The sequence below is a fragment of the Scyliorhinus torazame genome, chromosome 4 (assembly GCF_047496885.1).
Source record: "Scyliorhinus torazame isolate Kashiwa2021f chromosome 4, sScyTor2.1, whole genome shotgun sequence".
In the NCBI taxonomy this organism is placed as follows: domain Eukaryota; kingdom Metazoa; phylum Chordata; class Chondrichthyes; order Carcharhiniformes; family Scyliorhinidae; genus Scyliorhinus; species Scyliorhinus torazame.
This window is the reverse complement of record NC_092710.1, coordinates 314,526,395-314,545,010: the sequence shown is the minus strand read 5'-3', so window position 1 is coordinate 314,545,010 and position 18,616 is coordinate 314,526,395. Positions and strand designations below refer to the sequence as shown.

Here is an 18,616-nt window from a genome sequence, read left to right as displayed (position 1 = left end):
GAGAGCACAATCTTAGGATAAAAGGTAGCAAATCTAAAACAGAGTTGAGGAGAAACTCCTTCTCCCAAAGGGTTGTGAATCTGTGCAATTCGCTACCCCACACAGTGGTGGATGCTGGGACATTGAGTAAATTTAAGGAGGAGTTAGACAGATTTTTAAATTGGTAATGGGTTCAAGGGTTATAGAGTGCAGGCAGGACATGGAGTTTAGGCTATAATGAGAACAGTCATGATCATATTGAACGTGCAGGCGCGTGATGCTAAATTGCCTACATTAGCATGTTTTTAGGTTACATTTGTACTTTGAAATAGAGAAGAAGGATTGTACATTCATTTTTGCATTATTCAAGAATATTTCTTCAGCTGATTAAAAAGAGAAACATGCTATAAGTTTATTTTAGGACATGACTCCAAGCTCATCCTCCAGTTTTATCTGCTTCCCAAGATTGCTTTTAGCAGCAGAAAGGTTATGAAACACAAATTGAGAGAATTAGTCCACATATTGCATTGAAGTACATGTTACTAGATTAATGCAAAAAAAAAAAAACAGCTTATTTGGAAGCCACATCACAACTGTTTTAGTTACTTACTGGAGAGAAAGGAGCATCATATTCTCTGTAGGGCACAGGACCTTTCTTGTACGACCGTTCAGCATCAATATCAGAGTCATAACTGAAGTCTGAATCACCACTGGAAGGAGAATGTCGCTGCAAAATAATTTACGCTCACTCAGTATAATAAAAAGGGCTTATGCGCTCTCAATGTGAACACCGAGGAGCTGCATTCTTTTCTACAATAACCAAATTAGTTCTGTAGAAACCAGATAAATAAAAACACGAGTTGAACACGAGTTTACGAGTTCACGTTACCTTGTGCTTCTCTTTCTTCCTCCTCTTTGTTTTTTTCTTTTCCCTTTCTTTTTCACGCTTTCTCTTCTTCTTTGATCTTCTATGGGATGATTTATCCTCTTTTTCACTTTCTTTTAATTCTTTTTTCACTTCAAGATTTCCTTCAAGTCCATCATCATCTATTTCTCCATCTTCAAGTTCTCCATCTTCCCTGTAATTGCAAATATCACCATTATGATTCAGGGCTTCCACACTTTTAATGCCGGAGCTGGGTAAAGCTTTTTATTTAAAAAAAAGGTTGGCTTTTTAAAAAAAAAATCTCATTTATCAATCTTTCTCTTCCAAATGACATGAAACTGCTCATCCCATAGAAACAAGAATAGGCCAATCAGCCCATTGAACCCACTCCATCATTCAAATAGATCAGGGCTTATCATCCATCTCAGCGCTATTCTTCTGCATTATCCCCATATTCCTTGATGTCATTAGCACACAGAATCTGTCTTCAGCATGTTCAATGATGATTGAGCTTCCACAGCCCTTTGGAGTAGAGAATTCCAAAGATTCACCACCCTCTAAATGAAGAAATTCTTCCCTCATCTCAGTCCAAAATGGTCGGCTCCTGATTGTGAGACAGTGTCCTCTGATTCTAAACTCATCAGCCAGTGGAAACATCCCATCTCCATCTACCTGGTCACACTCTTAAAATAATTTTGTAGGTTTCAATTCGATCACCTCGTTCTTCAAAACTCATTAGAATATAGGCCCAGTTTCAGTCTCTCCTCTTAAGACATCTCAGGGATGATCCTGGTGAACTTCTGTTACACATCCTCCATGACAAGTATATGGAGATCAAAGCTGTACAAAGTAGGATGCAGTCTCTCCAAGGCTCTATACAATTGCAGCAAGATATCCTGGACTCAAATCCCCTGGTGAAGGCAAATATGCCATTTGTCTACCTTAGGTTGCATGCCAGCTCTTAGTGACTCATGAACAAGAATATCCAAGACCCTTTTAGTCATCAATACTGCCTAACACCTCAAAGAAATATTCCGCCTTTGTTTTTGTATCAAAGTGGATAACTTCACACTTTAAGCCATTTTCCACGTTCTTGCCCATTCACTTAGCCTGTCCAAGCCCCCTTGAAGCCACATTGCATTCTCCTCACAACTTACATTTCCACCTAGTTTTGTGTTTTCAGATAATTTGGAAATATTACATTTGGTCTCCACATTAAAATTACGGATATAGATTGCGAGGCGCTGTGGCCCCAGAACAGATCCTTGCTGTACCTCACTAGTAACAGCCTGTCATCCTGAGAATGACCCATTATTCCCACTACTAATTCTCAATCCATATCAGTGTTAACTCCAATCCCATGTACTCTAATTTTGTTAATTAATTGCCTGTTGGGCCTTTATCAAAACCCTTCTGAAAATCCAATTACACCATATCCACTAGTTCTCTTAATCTATGCTCCAGGTAGCATCCTCAAAACAAAGGCCAACAGGTTTTTCCTGCAGGATTTCCCTTTCATAAATTCATTATGACTCTCCCAATCATTATTATATCCAGTTATCACATATTTTATAATAGATTCTAACATTTTCTCTACTACTGACATTCAACTAACAGATGTTTTTCTCTCTCTCCCCCTTAAATAATGGGGTTACATTTGCTACTTTCCAGCCTACAGGAACCTTTCCAGAATCTACAGAACTTTGAAAGCCAACCATCAATGCATCCATTATTTATATAACCCACCTCCTGCAACACTGGGATTTAGCTCATAAGGTCCAGGGGATTTATCAATCTTCAACCCAATTAATTATGCAAGGACTATCTCTCATTTCTTTCGGTTCTTTATTTCCCCAAGTCCTTTGGTTCCCTAGGATTTGGTAGATTTTCTGCGTTTTCCTCAATGAAAAGAGACACAAAAGTAATTGTTTAATTTTTCTTGATTAATAAGAGGATCAGGGTTATGGGGAGAAGACAGGAGAATGGGGATGAGAAAATATCAGCCATGATTGAATGGCGGAGTACTCGATGGGCCGCGTGGCCTAATTCTGCCCCATATCTTATGGTCTTTTCAATTTCTTGGATCGCCTTTGCTGGATTTTCAATCATCCCAATCTTCAGCTTTACCATTTTTCCTGGCAACCTTATAAGCCACTTCCTTTGATATAATAAAATTTCTTTTGTTAACCCTGGTTGATTCACCGTCAGTTTCCTTTGTTCAGGTTTAAGACCCGAGATTCAGAATGAACCAAATCACTTTCAAATCAAATGTAAAAATCTATAAATTATGGTCACTATTTGCTAAAGGCTTCTTTACAGCAAGGTTAGTAATTCACCCTTTCCCATTACATAATACTAAATCTAAAATAGCCCAATCCCTAGTTGGTTCTTTAATGTATTGCTCCAGAAACTCACCTCATACATGCTCCAGGAATTCATCCTTCACAGAATTAATGTTATTTAGGTTTATCAAATCAATCTGCAAATTGAAGTCATCCATTGTTATTGTATTTCCCATGTTAACATGCAGCTCTAATTTCCAGATCTACACTGTCTAATGCTACTGCTACAGTTTGGTAGTCTATAAACAACTACCACCAATGTTTCCTTTCCCTTGTTATTTTTTAGCTTCGCTCAAACTGTTTCTACATCTTGATTTCATAGATTATTATTTTTTTTTTCCATAGAATTCCTATGGCGAGTAGTGAACTCGCCAACATTGAGGGCATTTAAAAGTTTATTGGATAAACATATGGATGATAATGGCATAGTGTAGGTTAGATGGCTTTTGTTTCGGTGCAACATCGTGGGCCGAAGGGCCTGTACTGCGCTGTATTGTTCTATGTTCTATAATTTACAGTGCAGGAGGCCATTCGGCCCATCGAGCCTGCACCGGCTCTCGGAAAGAGCACCCTACCCAAGGTCCACACCTCCATCCTATCCCCCTAACCCAGTAACCCCACCCAACACGAAGTGCAATTTTGGACACGATGGGCAGTTTAGCATGGCCAATCCATCTAACCCGCACATCTTTGGACTGTGGGAGGAAACCGGAGCACCCGGAGGAAGCCCACGCACACACGGGGAGGATGTGCAGACTCCGCACAGACAGTGACCCAAGCCGGGAATCGAACCTGGGACCCTGGAGCTGTGAAGCAATTGTGCTATCCACAATGCTACCGTGCCGCCCTTTGATCTTTTGATCCAAGATCCCCTCTCATTAATACACTGAATTAAGAGTGCTACCCCACCTACTTTTCCTTTTGGCCTATTCTTCCAAAATGACGAATATCCCTGAATATTCAGTCCCCAGTCTTGGGCCATCCTGCAACCACATCTCCGCAATGGCAATTAAATCATACAAATTTAGTTGCTGGACCCCATATCCAGACATGTACTGGATTTGGGGATTTTAGAGTCTTTGGATCTTAGACTTAGCGTGTACAAAAAGTATGAAAAATAAATAAAAGGGTTTTATTCAAATTGTTAACCTTGGCGTCAGCATTGAATGTAGCCGATTTGGGTCCTTCCGGATTTTGAGATGCCAGATAAGCAGCTTGGTACCTGTACCTCCATTTGTGACTTCAAATCACCTACCTTCAGGCAAATGCTTTGTGAATTCAGAGTATCCATAACATTTTAACATTATACATTCTGGCACTATTTGATGCTTGGCTTCGCTTCACCTGCCTTCTAATTTTGCTTACTACTTTTGCTTCCCAATCCGAACGCTCTCTCAGGTTCCGATCACCCTGCCAATCTAGTTTGAATCTTCCCCAACAGCACATGCAAATCTCCCTGCATAGATGCTCCTCACAACCCTGCTAAGGTGTAACTTGTCCATTATGTACAGGTCCCACTTTCTCCAGAACTGTTGCCGCAGCCTCTGTTGCCCTCCCTCCTACACCAATTTTCCAGCCACATGTTCAATTGCTAACTAGCACATGTCACTCGAAGTAATCCCAAGATTACTGCCTTTTAATTTATTTCCCAACTCCCCAAATTCTGCTTTCAGGAACTCATCCCCTTTCCTATCTATGTTGGTATAAATGTGAACCATGATCTCTGGCTGTTCACCCTACCCCCAGAAGATTGTCCTTGAGCCACTCTTGTGACATCCTTGACCCAAGCACAGTCACATCGAGAGTGGCAGAAATGCCGTTGGTTCCTCCAATGAATGTCCCATCACAACTGCTCCTCCACTTTTCTTTCTCACTTCCTGTGGTGTCACAGGCTTGGCTCTTGCTGCATTCCTCTCAGGAACCATTACCCTCACCAATATTCAAAATGGAAAAACAGTTAGTGAGCAACATCAACACAGAAAACACCTGCATCTACCTGGTGGTCACCTATTCTCTCTCTGCCTGCACATTCATAGAACATAGAAAATACAACACAGAACAGACCCTTCGGCCCACGATGTTGTGCCGAACCTTTGTCCTAGATTAATCATAGATCATCATTGAATTTACAGTGCAGAAGGAGGCCATTCGGCCCTTTGAGTCTGCACCGGCTCTTGGAAAGAGCACCCTACCCAAACTCAACACCTCCACCCAACACCAAGGGCAATTTCGGACACTAAGGGCAATTTATCATGGCCAATCCACCTAACCTGCACATCTTTGGACTGTGGGAGGAACCCGGAGCACCCGGAGGAAACCCACGCAGACACGGGGAGGATGTGCAGACTCCGCACAGACAGTGATCCAAGCCGGAATCGAACCTGGGACCCTGGAGCTGTGAAGCAATTGTGCTATCCACAATGCTATCGTGCTGCCCTCAAGAACAAATAAATCTACACAATATCATTTTACCATAATCCATGGACCTATCCAATAGCTGCTTGAAGGTCCCTAATGTTTCCGACTCAAACTACTTCCACAGGCAGTGCATTCCAAGCCCCCACTACTCTCTGGGTAAAGAACCTACCTCTGATATCCCTCCTATATCTTCCACCTTTCACCTTAAATTTATGTCCCCTTGTAATGGTTTGTTCCACCCGGGGGAAAAGTCTCTGACTGTCTACTCTATCTATTCCCCTGATCATCTTATAAACCTCTATCAAGTCGCCCCTCATCCTTCTCCGTTCTAATGAGAAAAGGCCTAGCACCCTCAACCTTTCCTCGTAAGACCTACTCTCCATTCCAGGCAACATCCTGGTAAATCTCCTTTGCACCTTTTCCAAAGCTTCCACATCCTTCCTAAAATGAGGAGACCAGAACTGTACACAGTACTCCAAATGTGGCCTTACCAAAGTTTTGTACAGCTTTTTGTACATCACCTCACGGCTCTTAAATTCAATCCCTCTGTTAATGAACGCGAGCACACCATCGGCCTTCTTCACAACTCTATCCACTTGAGTGGCAACTTTCAAAGATGTATGAACATAGACCCCAAGATCTCTCTGCTCCTCCACATTGCCAAGAACTCTACCGTTAACCCTGTATTCCGCATTCATATTTGTCCTTCCAAAATGGACAACCTCACACTTTTCAGGGTTAAACTCCATCTGCAACTTCTCAGCCCAGCTCTGCATCCTATCTATGTCTCTTTGCAGCCGACAACAGCCCTCCTTACTATCCACAACTCCGCCAATCTTCGTATCGTCTGCAAATTTACTGACCCACCCTTCAACTCCCTCATCCAAGTCATTAATGAAAATCACAAACAGCAGAGGACCCAGAACTGATCCCTGCGGTACGCCACTGGTAACTGGGATCCAGGCTGAATGTTTGCCATCCACCACCACTGACTTCTATCGGTTAGCCAGTTCGTTATCCAACTGGCCAAATTTCCCGCTATCCAATGCCTCCTTACTTTCTGCAGAAGCCTACCATGGGGATCCTTATCAAATACCTTACTAAAATCCATGTACACTACATCCACTGCTTTACCTTCATCCACATGCTTGGTCACCTCCCCAAAGAATTCAATAAGACTTGTAAGGCAAGACCTACCCCTCACAAATCCGTGCTGACTATCCCTAATCAAGCAGTGTCTTCCCAGATGCTCAGACATCCTATCCTTCAGTACCCTTTCCATTACTTTGCCTACCACCGAAGTAAGACTAACTGGCCTGTAATTCCCAGGGTTATCCCTAATCCCTTTTTTGAACAGGGGCATGACATTCGCCACTCTCCAATCCCCTGGTACCACCCCTGTTGACAGTGAGGACGAAAAGATCATTGCCAACGGCTCTGCAATTTCATCTCTTGCTTCCCATAGAATCCTTGGATGTATCCCGTCAGGCCCGGGGGACTTGTCTATCCTCAAGTTTTTCAAAATGCCCAACACATCTTCCTTCCTAACAAGTATTTCCTCGAGCTTACCAATCTGTTTCACACTGTCCTCTCCAACAATATCGCCCCTCTCATTTGTAAATACAGAAGAAAAGTACTCGTTCAAGACCTCTCCTATCTCTTCAGACTCCATACACAATCTCCCGTTACTGTCCTTGATCGGACCTACCCTCGCTCTAGTCATTCTCATATTTATCACATATGTGTAAAAGGCCTTAGGGTTTTCCTTGATCCTACCCGCCAAAGATTGTTCATGCCCTCTCTTAGCTCTCCTAATCCCTTTCTTCAGTTCCCTCCTGGCTATCTTGTATCCCTCCAACGCCCTGTCTGAACCTTGTTTCCTCAGCCTTACATAAGTCTCCTTTTTCCTCTTAACAAGACATTCAACCTCTCTTGTCAACCATGGTTCCCGCACTCGACCATCTCTTCCCTGCCTGACAGGGACATACATATCAAGGACACGTAGTACCAGTTCCTTGAACAAGTTTCACATTTCACTTGTGTCCTTCCCTGACAGCCTATGTTCCCAACTTATGCACTTCAATTCTTGTCTGACAACATCGTATTTACCCTTCCCCCAATTGTAAACCTTGCCCTGTTGCACGCACCTATCCCTCTCCATTACTAAAGTGAAAGTCACAGAATTGTGGTCACTATCTCCAAAATGCTCCCCCACTAACAAATCTATCACTTGCCCTGGTTCATTACCAAGTACTAAATCCAATATTGCCCCTCCTCTGGTCGGACAATCTACATACTGTGTTAGAAAAGCTTCCTGGACACACTGCACAAACACCACCCCATCCAAGCTATTTGATCTAAAGAGTTTCCACTCAATATTTGGGAAGTTAAAGTCACCCATGACTGCTACCCTGTGACTTCTGCACCTTTCCAAAATCTGTTTCCCAATCTGTTCCTCCACATCTCTGCTACTATTGGGGGGCCTATAGAAAACTCCTAGAAGGTGACTGCTCCTTTCCTATTTCTGACTTCAACCCATACTACCTCAGTAGGGTGATACTCCTCGAACTGCCTTTCTGCAGCTGTTATACTATCTCTAATTAACAATGCCACCCCCCCACCTCTTTTACCACCCTCCCATATCTTATTGAAACATCTATAACCAGGGGCCTCAAACAACCATTTCTGCCACTCTTCTATCCAAGTTTCCGTGATGGCCACCACATCGTAGTCCCAAGTACCGATCCATGCCTTAAGTTCACCCACCTTATTCCTGATGCTTCTTGCGTTGAAGTATACACACTTCAACCCATCTCTGTGCCTGTAAGTACTCTCCTTTGTCAGTGTTCCCTTCCCCACTGCCTCATTACATGCTTTGGCGTCCTGAATATCGGCTACCTTAGTTGCTGGACTACAAATCCGGTTCCCATTCCCCTGCCAAATTAGTTTAAACCCTCCCGAAGAGTACTAGAAAACCTCCCTCCCAGGATATTGGTGCCCCTGGTTCAGATGCAACCCGTCCTGCTTGTACAGGTCCCACCTTCCCCAGAATGCGCTACAATTATCCTAATACCTGAAGCCCTCCCTCCTACACCATTCCTGCGGCCACGTGTTCAGCTGCACTCTCTCCCTATTCCTAGCCTCGCTATCATGTGGCACCGGCAACAAACCAGAGATGACACCTCTGTCTGTCCTGGCTTTTAACTTACAGCCTAACTCCCTAAACTGGTTTATTACCTCCGCACCCCTTTTCCTACCTATGTTGTTGGTACAAATGTGCACCACGACTTCTGGCTGCTCCCCCTCCCCCTTAAGGATCCTGAAGACACGATCCGAGACATCCCTGGCACCCGGGAGGCAACATACCTTCCGGGAGTCTCGCTCGCGACCACAGAATCTCCTATCTATTCCCCTAACCATTGAATCTGATACAACTATTGCTTTTCTATTCTCCCCATTCCCTTCTGAGCCCCAGAGCCAGACTCAGTGCCAGAGGCCTGGCCACTGGGGCCTTCCCCCGGTAGGTCATCCCCCCTAACAGCATCCAAAACGGTATACTTGTTTTGAAGGGGAATGGCCACGAGGGATCCCTGCACTGTCTGCCTGTTTGTTTTTTTCCCCCTGACTGTAACCCAGCTATTCTTGTCCTGTACCTTGGGTGTGGTTACCTCCCTGTAACTCTTCTCAATCACCCCCTCTGCCTCCAGGATGATCCGAAGTTCATCCAGCTTCAGCTCCAGTTCCCTAACACGGTCTTTGAGGAGCTGAAGTTGGGTGCACTGCCCGCAGGTATAGTCAGCGGGGACATCGGTGGTATCCCTCACCACCCACATCCTACAGGAGGAGCATGCAACTGGCCTAGCCTCCATCCCCTCTTACCTGACAGAATATAGCTGCCGTGTGGACTAACTAGATCTCCGCCCTCCGACTCTGCTCCCAGTCAGCTACATTTTCTGTAAACTCCTGGCTCTCTTCTCACTCTTTGCGGAAATGTTGGAAACAAAATGAAAGGAGCACCTTACTCCCCTCCTCACCTAACTCCCTCGGTCACCAAACTCTCACTATAGCACTCAAATGCACCAAATTCAGCACTCCCTCGGTCACCAAACTCTTACTATAGCACTCAAATGCACCAAATTCAGCACTCCCTCGGTCACCAAACTCTTTCTATAGCACTCAAATGCACCAAATTCAGCACTCAGTGCAAACAAAGTCTGCACTGTAGGGGATCACTTTTATACTGTGAATCTAGCCTCTGAAAACTGGCCTAATCCAATTAACTAATTAACAAGCTCCAGCTGCAAGTGCCTACAAGTAGAAGCTGGTTTAAAGCTGATTGTAAATTCACCTTCTTCTAAACCAAACAGCAACTTTTAAGTTAATTAACTAAACAAAAGAAAGACTTTAGATAAACTTTAGATAAAAATGAAGCCCTATACTCCCTCGGTCACCAAACTCTAACCATAGCACTCAAATGCACCAAATTCAGCACTCAGTGCAATGTGACCAACTTCCTAAACATGCTATACACACAGTTCCCTGCTTTGCAAATCCAGAATTTAGTTCTGAAACCTCAGCAGCTCCCACTTCCTGCAGATGTGTTTGTCTAGGATACATGCTGCATCTATGACTTGCCACATTCCACTCAGTGAGGACTCCCCGGTCATATTTTAATTTTAATGAACTATCTATTGTAATTAGAATGACTTTCCAGTTACTCACCAATCAGCTTCTTCCTCTAAACTGAAGTAAGAGCCAAATACTGGAGGCACAAAGTATCAGAAAAAGGGTACCTCCTTGCCCTCTTCATTCCTGCACTCACCAAACTCCCAGCTGTTCACTCTGTAAAGTTACACGCCATTCAGTAATATCAAAACGAATCACCTGCATCATGCGGACCACTTGTAATGGTGAGAAATGCAATAAGTTGGGCATGTTAACTGTTAATTGTAAAAGGTTCATGCTTCAAACAGGGAGAGCAAAAATAATTCTTCCAGTTTATCCAATACTATTCTATAAATTTAAATGCAATCCAAAATTCTACACACAAAAGAAAATTAAATCACTCAAGAGCTAACAGTGCCTACTTAAGCAAAACTAACACTGCAATATTGTGCTTTATACATCTGGTACGGGAATACCACAACAAGTAGACAATGTGCCGGCCTAGAGAACAATGGCTGGGAGTTACAAGAAAGGACACATACTTAAAGAGGAATGGTTACAGTACAGGAGGCAGCAATTTGGCCCTGGTGTCCATGCTGACGTTCTCTAAGAACTCAGCTAGTCCCACTCATAGAAACCCTACAGTGCAGAAGGAGGCCATTCGGCCCATCAAGTCTGCACCAACCCTCTGAAAGAGCGCCATACCCAATTTGAGGCGGCAATGAGCAAAATAGACAAAGGGAAACCAGTAAATGTACTATATTTGAGTTTCCAAAAAGCATTTGATGACGTACTGTGTAAAAGGCTACTTAAGGTAAGAGCCCATGGTGTTGGGTGTTGTAAATTCACATGGGCAGGGCATTAGCGAACTAACAGAAGACAAAGATGGCAGAAGAGGAACATTTTCAGAATGACAACCGGTAACTAGGGGAATGCACAGGTCGGTGTTGGGGGTCACAATTATTTACAATATCATAGGATTTACAGTGCAGGAGGAGGCCATTTGGCCCATCCAGTCTGCACCGGCCTTTGAATAGAGCGCCCTACTTAAGCCCATAGCTTCACCCTATCCCCGTAACCCCATCTAATCTTTTTAGACGCTATGGGGCAATTTAGCATGGCCAATCCACCTAACCTCCACATCTTTGGACTGTGGGAGGAAACCGGAGCACTCGGAGGAAACCCATGCAGACACAGTGAGAATGTGCAAACTCCACACAGTCACCCGAGGCCGGAATTGAACCCGGGACCCTGGAGCTATGAGGCATCAATGGTAATCACTGTGCCGCACCTTAATGACTTATACGAGGTCAGTGAATGTACTCTTGCCAATTTTCCAGATGGCACAAAAATAGAACTATAGAATTCCTACAATGCAGTAGGCCCATTCAATCTGCGCCAACCCTCTGAAAGAGCACCTTGACCCCCCCACCCCCCCGTCCTATCCCTGTAACCCCACCTAAGCATAAGACCAGAAAATATAGGAGCATAATTAGGCCATTCAGTCCACCGAGTCTGCTCTGTCATTGCATCATGGCAGCACAGTTGTTAGCACTGCTGCCTCAGTGCCAGGGAATTGGGGTCAATTCCGGCCTTGGGTGACTGTATGGAGTTTGTACGTTCTCCCTGGGTCTGCATGGGTTTCCTCCAGGTGCTCCACTTTCCTCCCACAGTCCAAAGATGTACATGTTAGGTGGATTGGCTATTCTAAATTGTCCCTTAAGCGTGCAGGTTAGGTTACAGCAGGGTAGTGGACATGGATACGGTGTTCTTTCAAGCTTGATGGACCAAACGGCCTCCTTCTGCACTGTAGGGATTCTATGAACCTTCAATTCTCTGGCTGACGTTCCTCATCCCCATTCTCCTGCCTTCTCCCCACAACCGCTGAGAAATCCCTCATTGATCAAGAACACCCGATGTGTGCTGGGAGGTGCTTTTCCCTACAGAGCTTGAGACCAAGAGCTGGAATTAGACAGAATAATTTTCTTGGAACGTAAGAACTAGGAACAGGAGTAGGCAATTTAGCCTCTCGAGCCTGCTCCATCGTTCAATATTATCATGGCTAATCTCATCATGACCTCAACTCCACTGTCATGCCAGTTCTCTGGAACCCTTCAAGCCCATTACCAATTAAATATGTCTAACTCACCCCTAAATTTACTCACTGTCCCAGCATCCGCTACACTCTGGGGTAGCAAATTCCATAGATTGAAGACCCTTTGGTGAAGTAGTTTCTTCTCACCTGTTTTAAATATTCTACCCCTTATCCTGAGACTATGACTGTTCATTCTAGAATGCCCCACAAGAGGAAGCATCCGCTCCCATCTCTACTTTATCCATTCCGTTTATGACAATTTAATCTCCCCTCATGCTTCTAAATTCAAATACCACTTTGGACACCAAGGGGAATTGGTTTAAGCATGGCCAATCCACACATCTTTTCCTTGTAGTCCCATGATGTTTTTCTCTTTAGATAACTATCCACTTATCTTTTGGAAGACAACTGAATTTGCCTTAGTGACACCTTCAGGCACTGCATTTCAGCTAACCACAGGTGGTGTAAAAAAATGTCAAATCACCTTTGGTTCTTTCACCAATCACCTTACTCACTGTCCTTTGATTCGCGACCATTTCCAGGGTTTCAAAAAGGAAAATCATGCTTGACAAATCTACTGGAATTCTCCGAGGATGCAACTAGTAGAGTTGATGGGGGGAGCCAGTGGATGCAGTTTATTTGGACTTTCAGAAGACTTTCAACAAAGTCTCACATAAGAGATTAGTATATAAAACTATAAGTGCATGGGATTGGTGGTAGTGTATGGAGATGGATAGAAAACTAGTTGGCAGACAGGAAACAAAGAGTAGGAATAAACGTGTTTTTTTCTGAATGGCAGGCAGTGACTAGTTCGATACTGCAGGATCGGTGCTAGGACCACAGCTATTCACAATCTATATCAATGATTTAGATGAGGGATCTAACTGTAATATCTCCAAATTTGCAGATGACATAAAGCTGGGTGGGAAGACAAGTTGTTTGCAGAGTGACTCAGTGTGATTTGGATACGGTGAGTGAGTGGGTAAATGCAATTTAATGTGGATAAATGTGAAGTTATCCACTTTGGTAGCAAAAATAGTACGACAGATTATCTAAATAGCTGTAAATCGAGAGAGGAATGTGCAATGAGAACGGTGTGTCCTCATACATCAGTCACTGAAGGTGAGCATGCAGGTGCAGGAAGTAAAGACGGCAAATGATATGTTGGCCTTCATAGAGAGAGGATTAGAGTACAGAAGCAGGAATCTGCAATTATACAGGGCCTTGATGAGGCCACACCTGGAATAGTATATGCAGTTTTAGGCTCCTTAACTGAGGAAGGATCATAGAATTTACAGTGCAGAAGGAGGCCATTCGGCCCATCGAGTCTGCACTGGCTCTTGGAAAGAGCACCCTACTTAAGCCCACGCCTCCACCCTATCCCTGTAACCCAATAAACCCACCTAACCTTTTTGGACACCAAGGGCAATTTATCATGGCCAATCCACCTAACCTGCACATCTTTCGACTGTAGGAGGAAATCGGGAGCACCCGGAGGAAACAGACGCAGACACGGGGAAAACGTGCAGACTCTGCACAGACAGTGACCCAAGCCGGGAATCGAACCTGGGACCTTGGAGCTGTGAAGCAACTGTGCTACCGTGCTGCCTCTAATGTTTTTGCTATTGGGAGAGCGCAAAGGTGTACCAGACTGATTCCTGGGATGGCAGGACTGATGTACGAGGAAAGATTGAGTCAGTTTAGACAATATCCGCTAGAGTTCAGAAGAATTATGGGGGGTCTCATAGAAACCTATAAAATTCTAATAGGACTAGATAGGGCAGATGCAAGATAGATGTTTATAATAATAATAATTTTTTTTATTGTCACAAGTAGGCTTACATTAACACTGCAATGAAGTTACTGTGAAAAGCCCCTAGTCGCCACATACCGGTGCCAGTTAGGGTACACAGAGGGAGAATTCAGAATGTCCAATTCACCTAACAGCACGTCTTTCAGGACTTGTGGGAGGAAACCGGAGCACCCAGAGGAAACCCACGCAGAGAGAACGTGCTGACTCCACACAGACAGTGACCCAAGCCGGGAATCGAACCTGTGGCCCTGGAGCTGTGAAGCAACAGTGCTACCCACTGTGCAACTGTACCACCCATTCCTGGTGGTGCAAATGTCAGAACCAGGAGTCATGGTCTAAACCTTCAGGACCGTGATGAGGAGAAATATCTTCACCCAGAGTGGTAAGCCTGGGGAATCGCAACCACAGGAAGCAATTGAGGCCAAAAACATTGTATGTTTTCAATGAGTTAGATATCGCTCTTTGTAAAGGGATGTGGGGGAAAAGCAGGAACAGGTTAAGGAGTTGGATATCAGCCAAGATCATATTGAATGGCGGAGCAGGCTCAAAGGGCTGAACGGCCTACTCCTGCTCCTATTTTCTATAGGGTTGGTGGGAGACAGAACAGGGAAAACGTTTTCACTCCTGAATATCCAGTCACCCCTCTCAAAAGAACATTTCAAAATATTCCTCCCTCAAAAAAAGAAAAATATAACTTGAATCTGTGTAAAAATACTGAAATCTTTGCTACAATTGTAAAATTATTTTTTAAAAACTCCGTTCATTTATATAGCACCTTTCATGTTTTTGAATTGTAATCACTGTTGTAATGTATGAAATGCATCAGTCAATTTGTGCATGGAAAGCTCCCACAAACAGTAGTATCTCCACTGTAGGAATTCTATGGTGATAATGATCAGATAATCTGTTTTATCTCCTGTTGGTTGGTTGTGATATTGGCCAAGACACCAGGGACAACTCCTCTGCTTTTTTACAATAATGACATGGGATCCTTTATGTCCACCTGAGTCGCAGACAGGGCATTATTTTTTTGTCTCATCCAAAAGACAACACTTCCAAAAGTGCAGTCTTTTTTGTGCTCAAGTCCTGGGTTCTGACGAGATAGAGTGCAACCAACTAAGCCACAGCTGGTTACTTTGAAGTTTTACTAAGATTCTACAGTTTTATTAATTAGCCAGTCTTTGTTGACAGGGTTAACATCAAGAATTTTTGATTTCAGACTTGGCTAGATCAAGAATTTACCTTAGATTCGGAGGTTTACAGCAAGAAAACAGGCCCTTCGGTCCAACTTGTCCATACCGCCCAGTTTTTAACCACTAAGCGAGTCCCAATTGCCCACATCCTTCCATACCCAGCTTTCCCATATAACTGTCTAAATATTTTTTAAAAGACAAAACTGTACCCGCTTCTACTACTGCATATGACAGCTCGTTCCAGACACTCATCCTCGGTGTGTGAAAGAATTGCCTCTCTGGACTCTTTTGTATCTCTCCCCTTAAACTTATGCCCTCTAGTTTTAGACTTCCCTACCTTTGGGAAAATATATTGACTATCTACCTTATCTATGTCCCACATTATTTTATAGACCTCTAAAAGGTCTCCTAAGCCTCCTACTCTCCAGGGAAAAAAGTTCCAATCTATCCAGCCTCTCCTTATAACTCAAACCATCAAGTCCCGGTAGCATCCTACTAAATCTTTTCTGCATCCTTAAAAAATCAAACAACGTGGTTTTGTGCAAGAGATAATATATCCTGCAAAGAAATAAAACTTGCATTTCCTCAGCACTTATGGACTTCAGGAATGATGTCATCAATATACACATATGGTCGTCATCTGCACACACCATGATTCCGCAAACAGTACAGATTTTTTATTACCAATTAATCTGTTCAGCAGTTTTAGTTGGAACAAGTCTATTGACTGAAACAGAACTCCTTTGGTCATTTTTGAATACTGCTAAGGAATCTTTTATGCAAAACAGAAGATTCACATCTCAGTCACAACAATTTACTATTTCTTCAACACTGCCAACAGGTTACTCCATATTATGTGATCAAATCCATAAAGAAGCTGGAATTCACCTTTTAGTTCAGAAGTGTATCTTACCATCTGAGCCAGTGGTGCTAAAGCGGGAGAATCCTACTGAAATCAGAATTCTGCCCCACTGCCCCACATATAAATTGGAGCATTTGGTCAATTTGTATATCCAGAGTGAGTTTGCCAAATAAAATCATGTATTCTATTTAAAATTTCAAAAACAATATGGAAAAGAAAGCGGCTTTCCCCATTTTTTGAATTGCCATGTCGTACTGTATCGTCTCATGCTGGAATTGGGACCATTTCACATATTAAAACACAACTACATGGAGTGCAGCGGCAACAATCAAGAAGCTCAAATCAATTCAGGCCAAACAATCCACATGATTGGCAGCCCATCCGCTACTTCAGTCCTCCACGCCCAGTGCACAGTAGGCATGTATGTAACTACAGCTCCACGGGAACTATTGAATTGGGTTCTTCAATATAAATTAGAGGGAAAAGGGCTACAGATGCACAGAACAGCATCACGTCCAAGTTCTGCTTTTAAGTCACACACTTAGACATATACCACCATTTCCTCATTGTCACTGGGCCTAAAAACACTGTCCTCATGGAATGCAGCAGAAGTCAGCTCATCAATACTTTCTCTGGCAGGGCAGCACGGTGGCGCAGTGGTTAATGCTGCTGCCTCACACCACTAAGGACCCAGGTTCGATCCCAGCCCGGGTCACTGTCCACGTGAAGTTTGCACATTCTCCCCATGTCTCACACCCACAACCCAAAGATGTGCAGGGTAGGTGGACTGGCCATGCTAAATTGCCCTTTAATTGGTAAAACAAAAAAAAAAATGGATACTCTAAATTTTTTTTAATTTTTTAAAAATCAATACTTTCATCGGCACAGTGGCTAGTACCTCTGTTCGATTCGGATCTCGGGTGATTTGAGGAGTTTGTACATTCTCCCAGTGTCTGTATGGATTTCCTCCGGGTGCTCCGGTTTCCTTCCGCAGAACAAAGATGTGCAGCTTAGGTAGATTGGCCATGTTAAATTGCTCTTTAATGTCCAACGGGTGGGATTGCAGGGATAGGGTGTAGTGTGCTCTTTCGAAGCGTAGGTGCAGACTCAATGGACTGCCTGGCCTCCTTCTGTGCAGTAGGGATTCTATGATATAGTGCTGGCTTTGCCAGAGATGCCAATATCCCAAGAATCCATTGTAGTTAAATAGTCAATCTACTTGGGTGAAATGGAGGGTGTCGATTTAAAACTATATAGGTGCTGTAGCACTACTTCACTGAAATTGTACAATCTGCAAAAAATAAAATAGATGGAAAAAAAATGTAGCTTACAGTAAATGATTTACCAAGACCCCATACTTAAATTTGACATTACAGACAGTATCAGTTCAATATTACCACATTCATATGCATGATTAGCAGGCAACCTGGTTACCATATCATTGAATTTCTTCCAGAAGAGGTAGTAGTCTGTATTGGACTTCACTTTTATTTTGCAGTAAAAGTCTCACTTTGAGAGTAGCTGGTGACAGTGCCAGTAATCACAATTCTATCAATACGATCAAAATGAAGGCGAGCAAGAGTTTGGTGGATTTGAGTTAATTCAGATTTTGCATTTGCTGATCTGATTTTTAAAAGTTTTGAATACAATAAAATTCCATTCACTTATTTATAGGTCATTATGCAGGATTGCACAAACTCGGTAGGTAAAACAAAAAAATCTTAACAGTTGTGACTACCTAGGTATTTGAAGTATGCGATGCAAAGGATTTACAGGAGAGCTAGCAACTCCCACAGGCAAGCACAACATACTTATTGGAGTGGTTCATCCTGTGTTGGTCCTCGCCTTCACCCAGCTCTCACCTGTGAATTCCAAGTAGTTCTTAGCATTTCTAGGCCATACTCTGGTACACCTCTTCATTAGACAGGCCAAACCAGGTGAGAGTAGTTGACGGATATACTACCCTCAGCAATTTAGGGGTTTGTCTCCACCAAGGTGCAAAGGCCAATTGTCAGATTAGGCGTGTACAAGATCAATCAATGGTCCAACAGTCCAGAACCGCATTGTGCCATGTCCTGGGCATCCAGATTTTTCTCCAGCCATCTAGGTTGGTCTTGCTACTAGACCAAAACAGGTCAGAATGAGAGAGCGAGTCTGATGATGCGTGCCTCTCCCTCACAATAATCAAGCAACTCAGGCTATAGGGTCACTTTTTACTTGGAAGGAATCAGAAGTGGAACTCAACAACCCCTGGTGTAACTGAGCAGCCCTTATTGGGACCACAATGATTTCCTCCCTGTGGAGAAAGGAACTTGAAAAGGTGCTGTTTGGGTCTGTTTCACCTCCTTAGCCAGTAGGCCACA

General features: G+C 43.5%; 1 protein-coding gene across 3 annotated transcripts in view; it reads right to left on the bottom strand.

The window, feature by feature from the left end:
* zc3h6 (zinc finger CCCH-type containing 6) overlaps nucleotides 1-18,616 on the bottom strand; it is a 107,822-nt gene that overhangs the window by 62,540 nt on the left and 26,666 nt on the right. For 2 of the 3 annotated variants that reach the window (XM_072500100.1, XM_072500101.1), the window contains exons 2-3: nucleotides 869-1,058; nucleotides 590-706 (exon numbers count right to left, since the gene is read on the bottom strand). In XM_072500100.1, the coding sequence (XP_072356201.1) occupies nucleotides 590-706; nucleotides 869-1,058 (307 nt within the window). Of the gene's footprint in view, nucleotides 1-589; nucleotides 707-868; nucleotides 1,059-17,151; nucleotides 17,211-18,616 lie in introns of those variants that run through there. The other variant, XM_072500102.1, reaches the window with a different exon arrangement.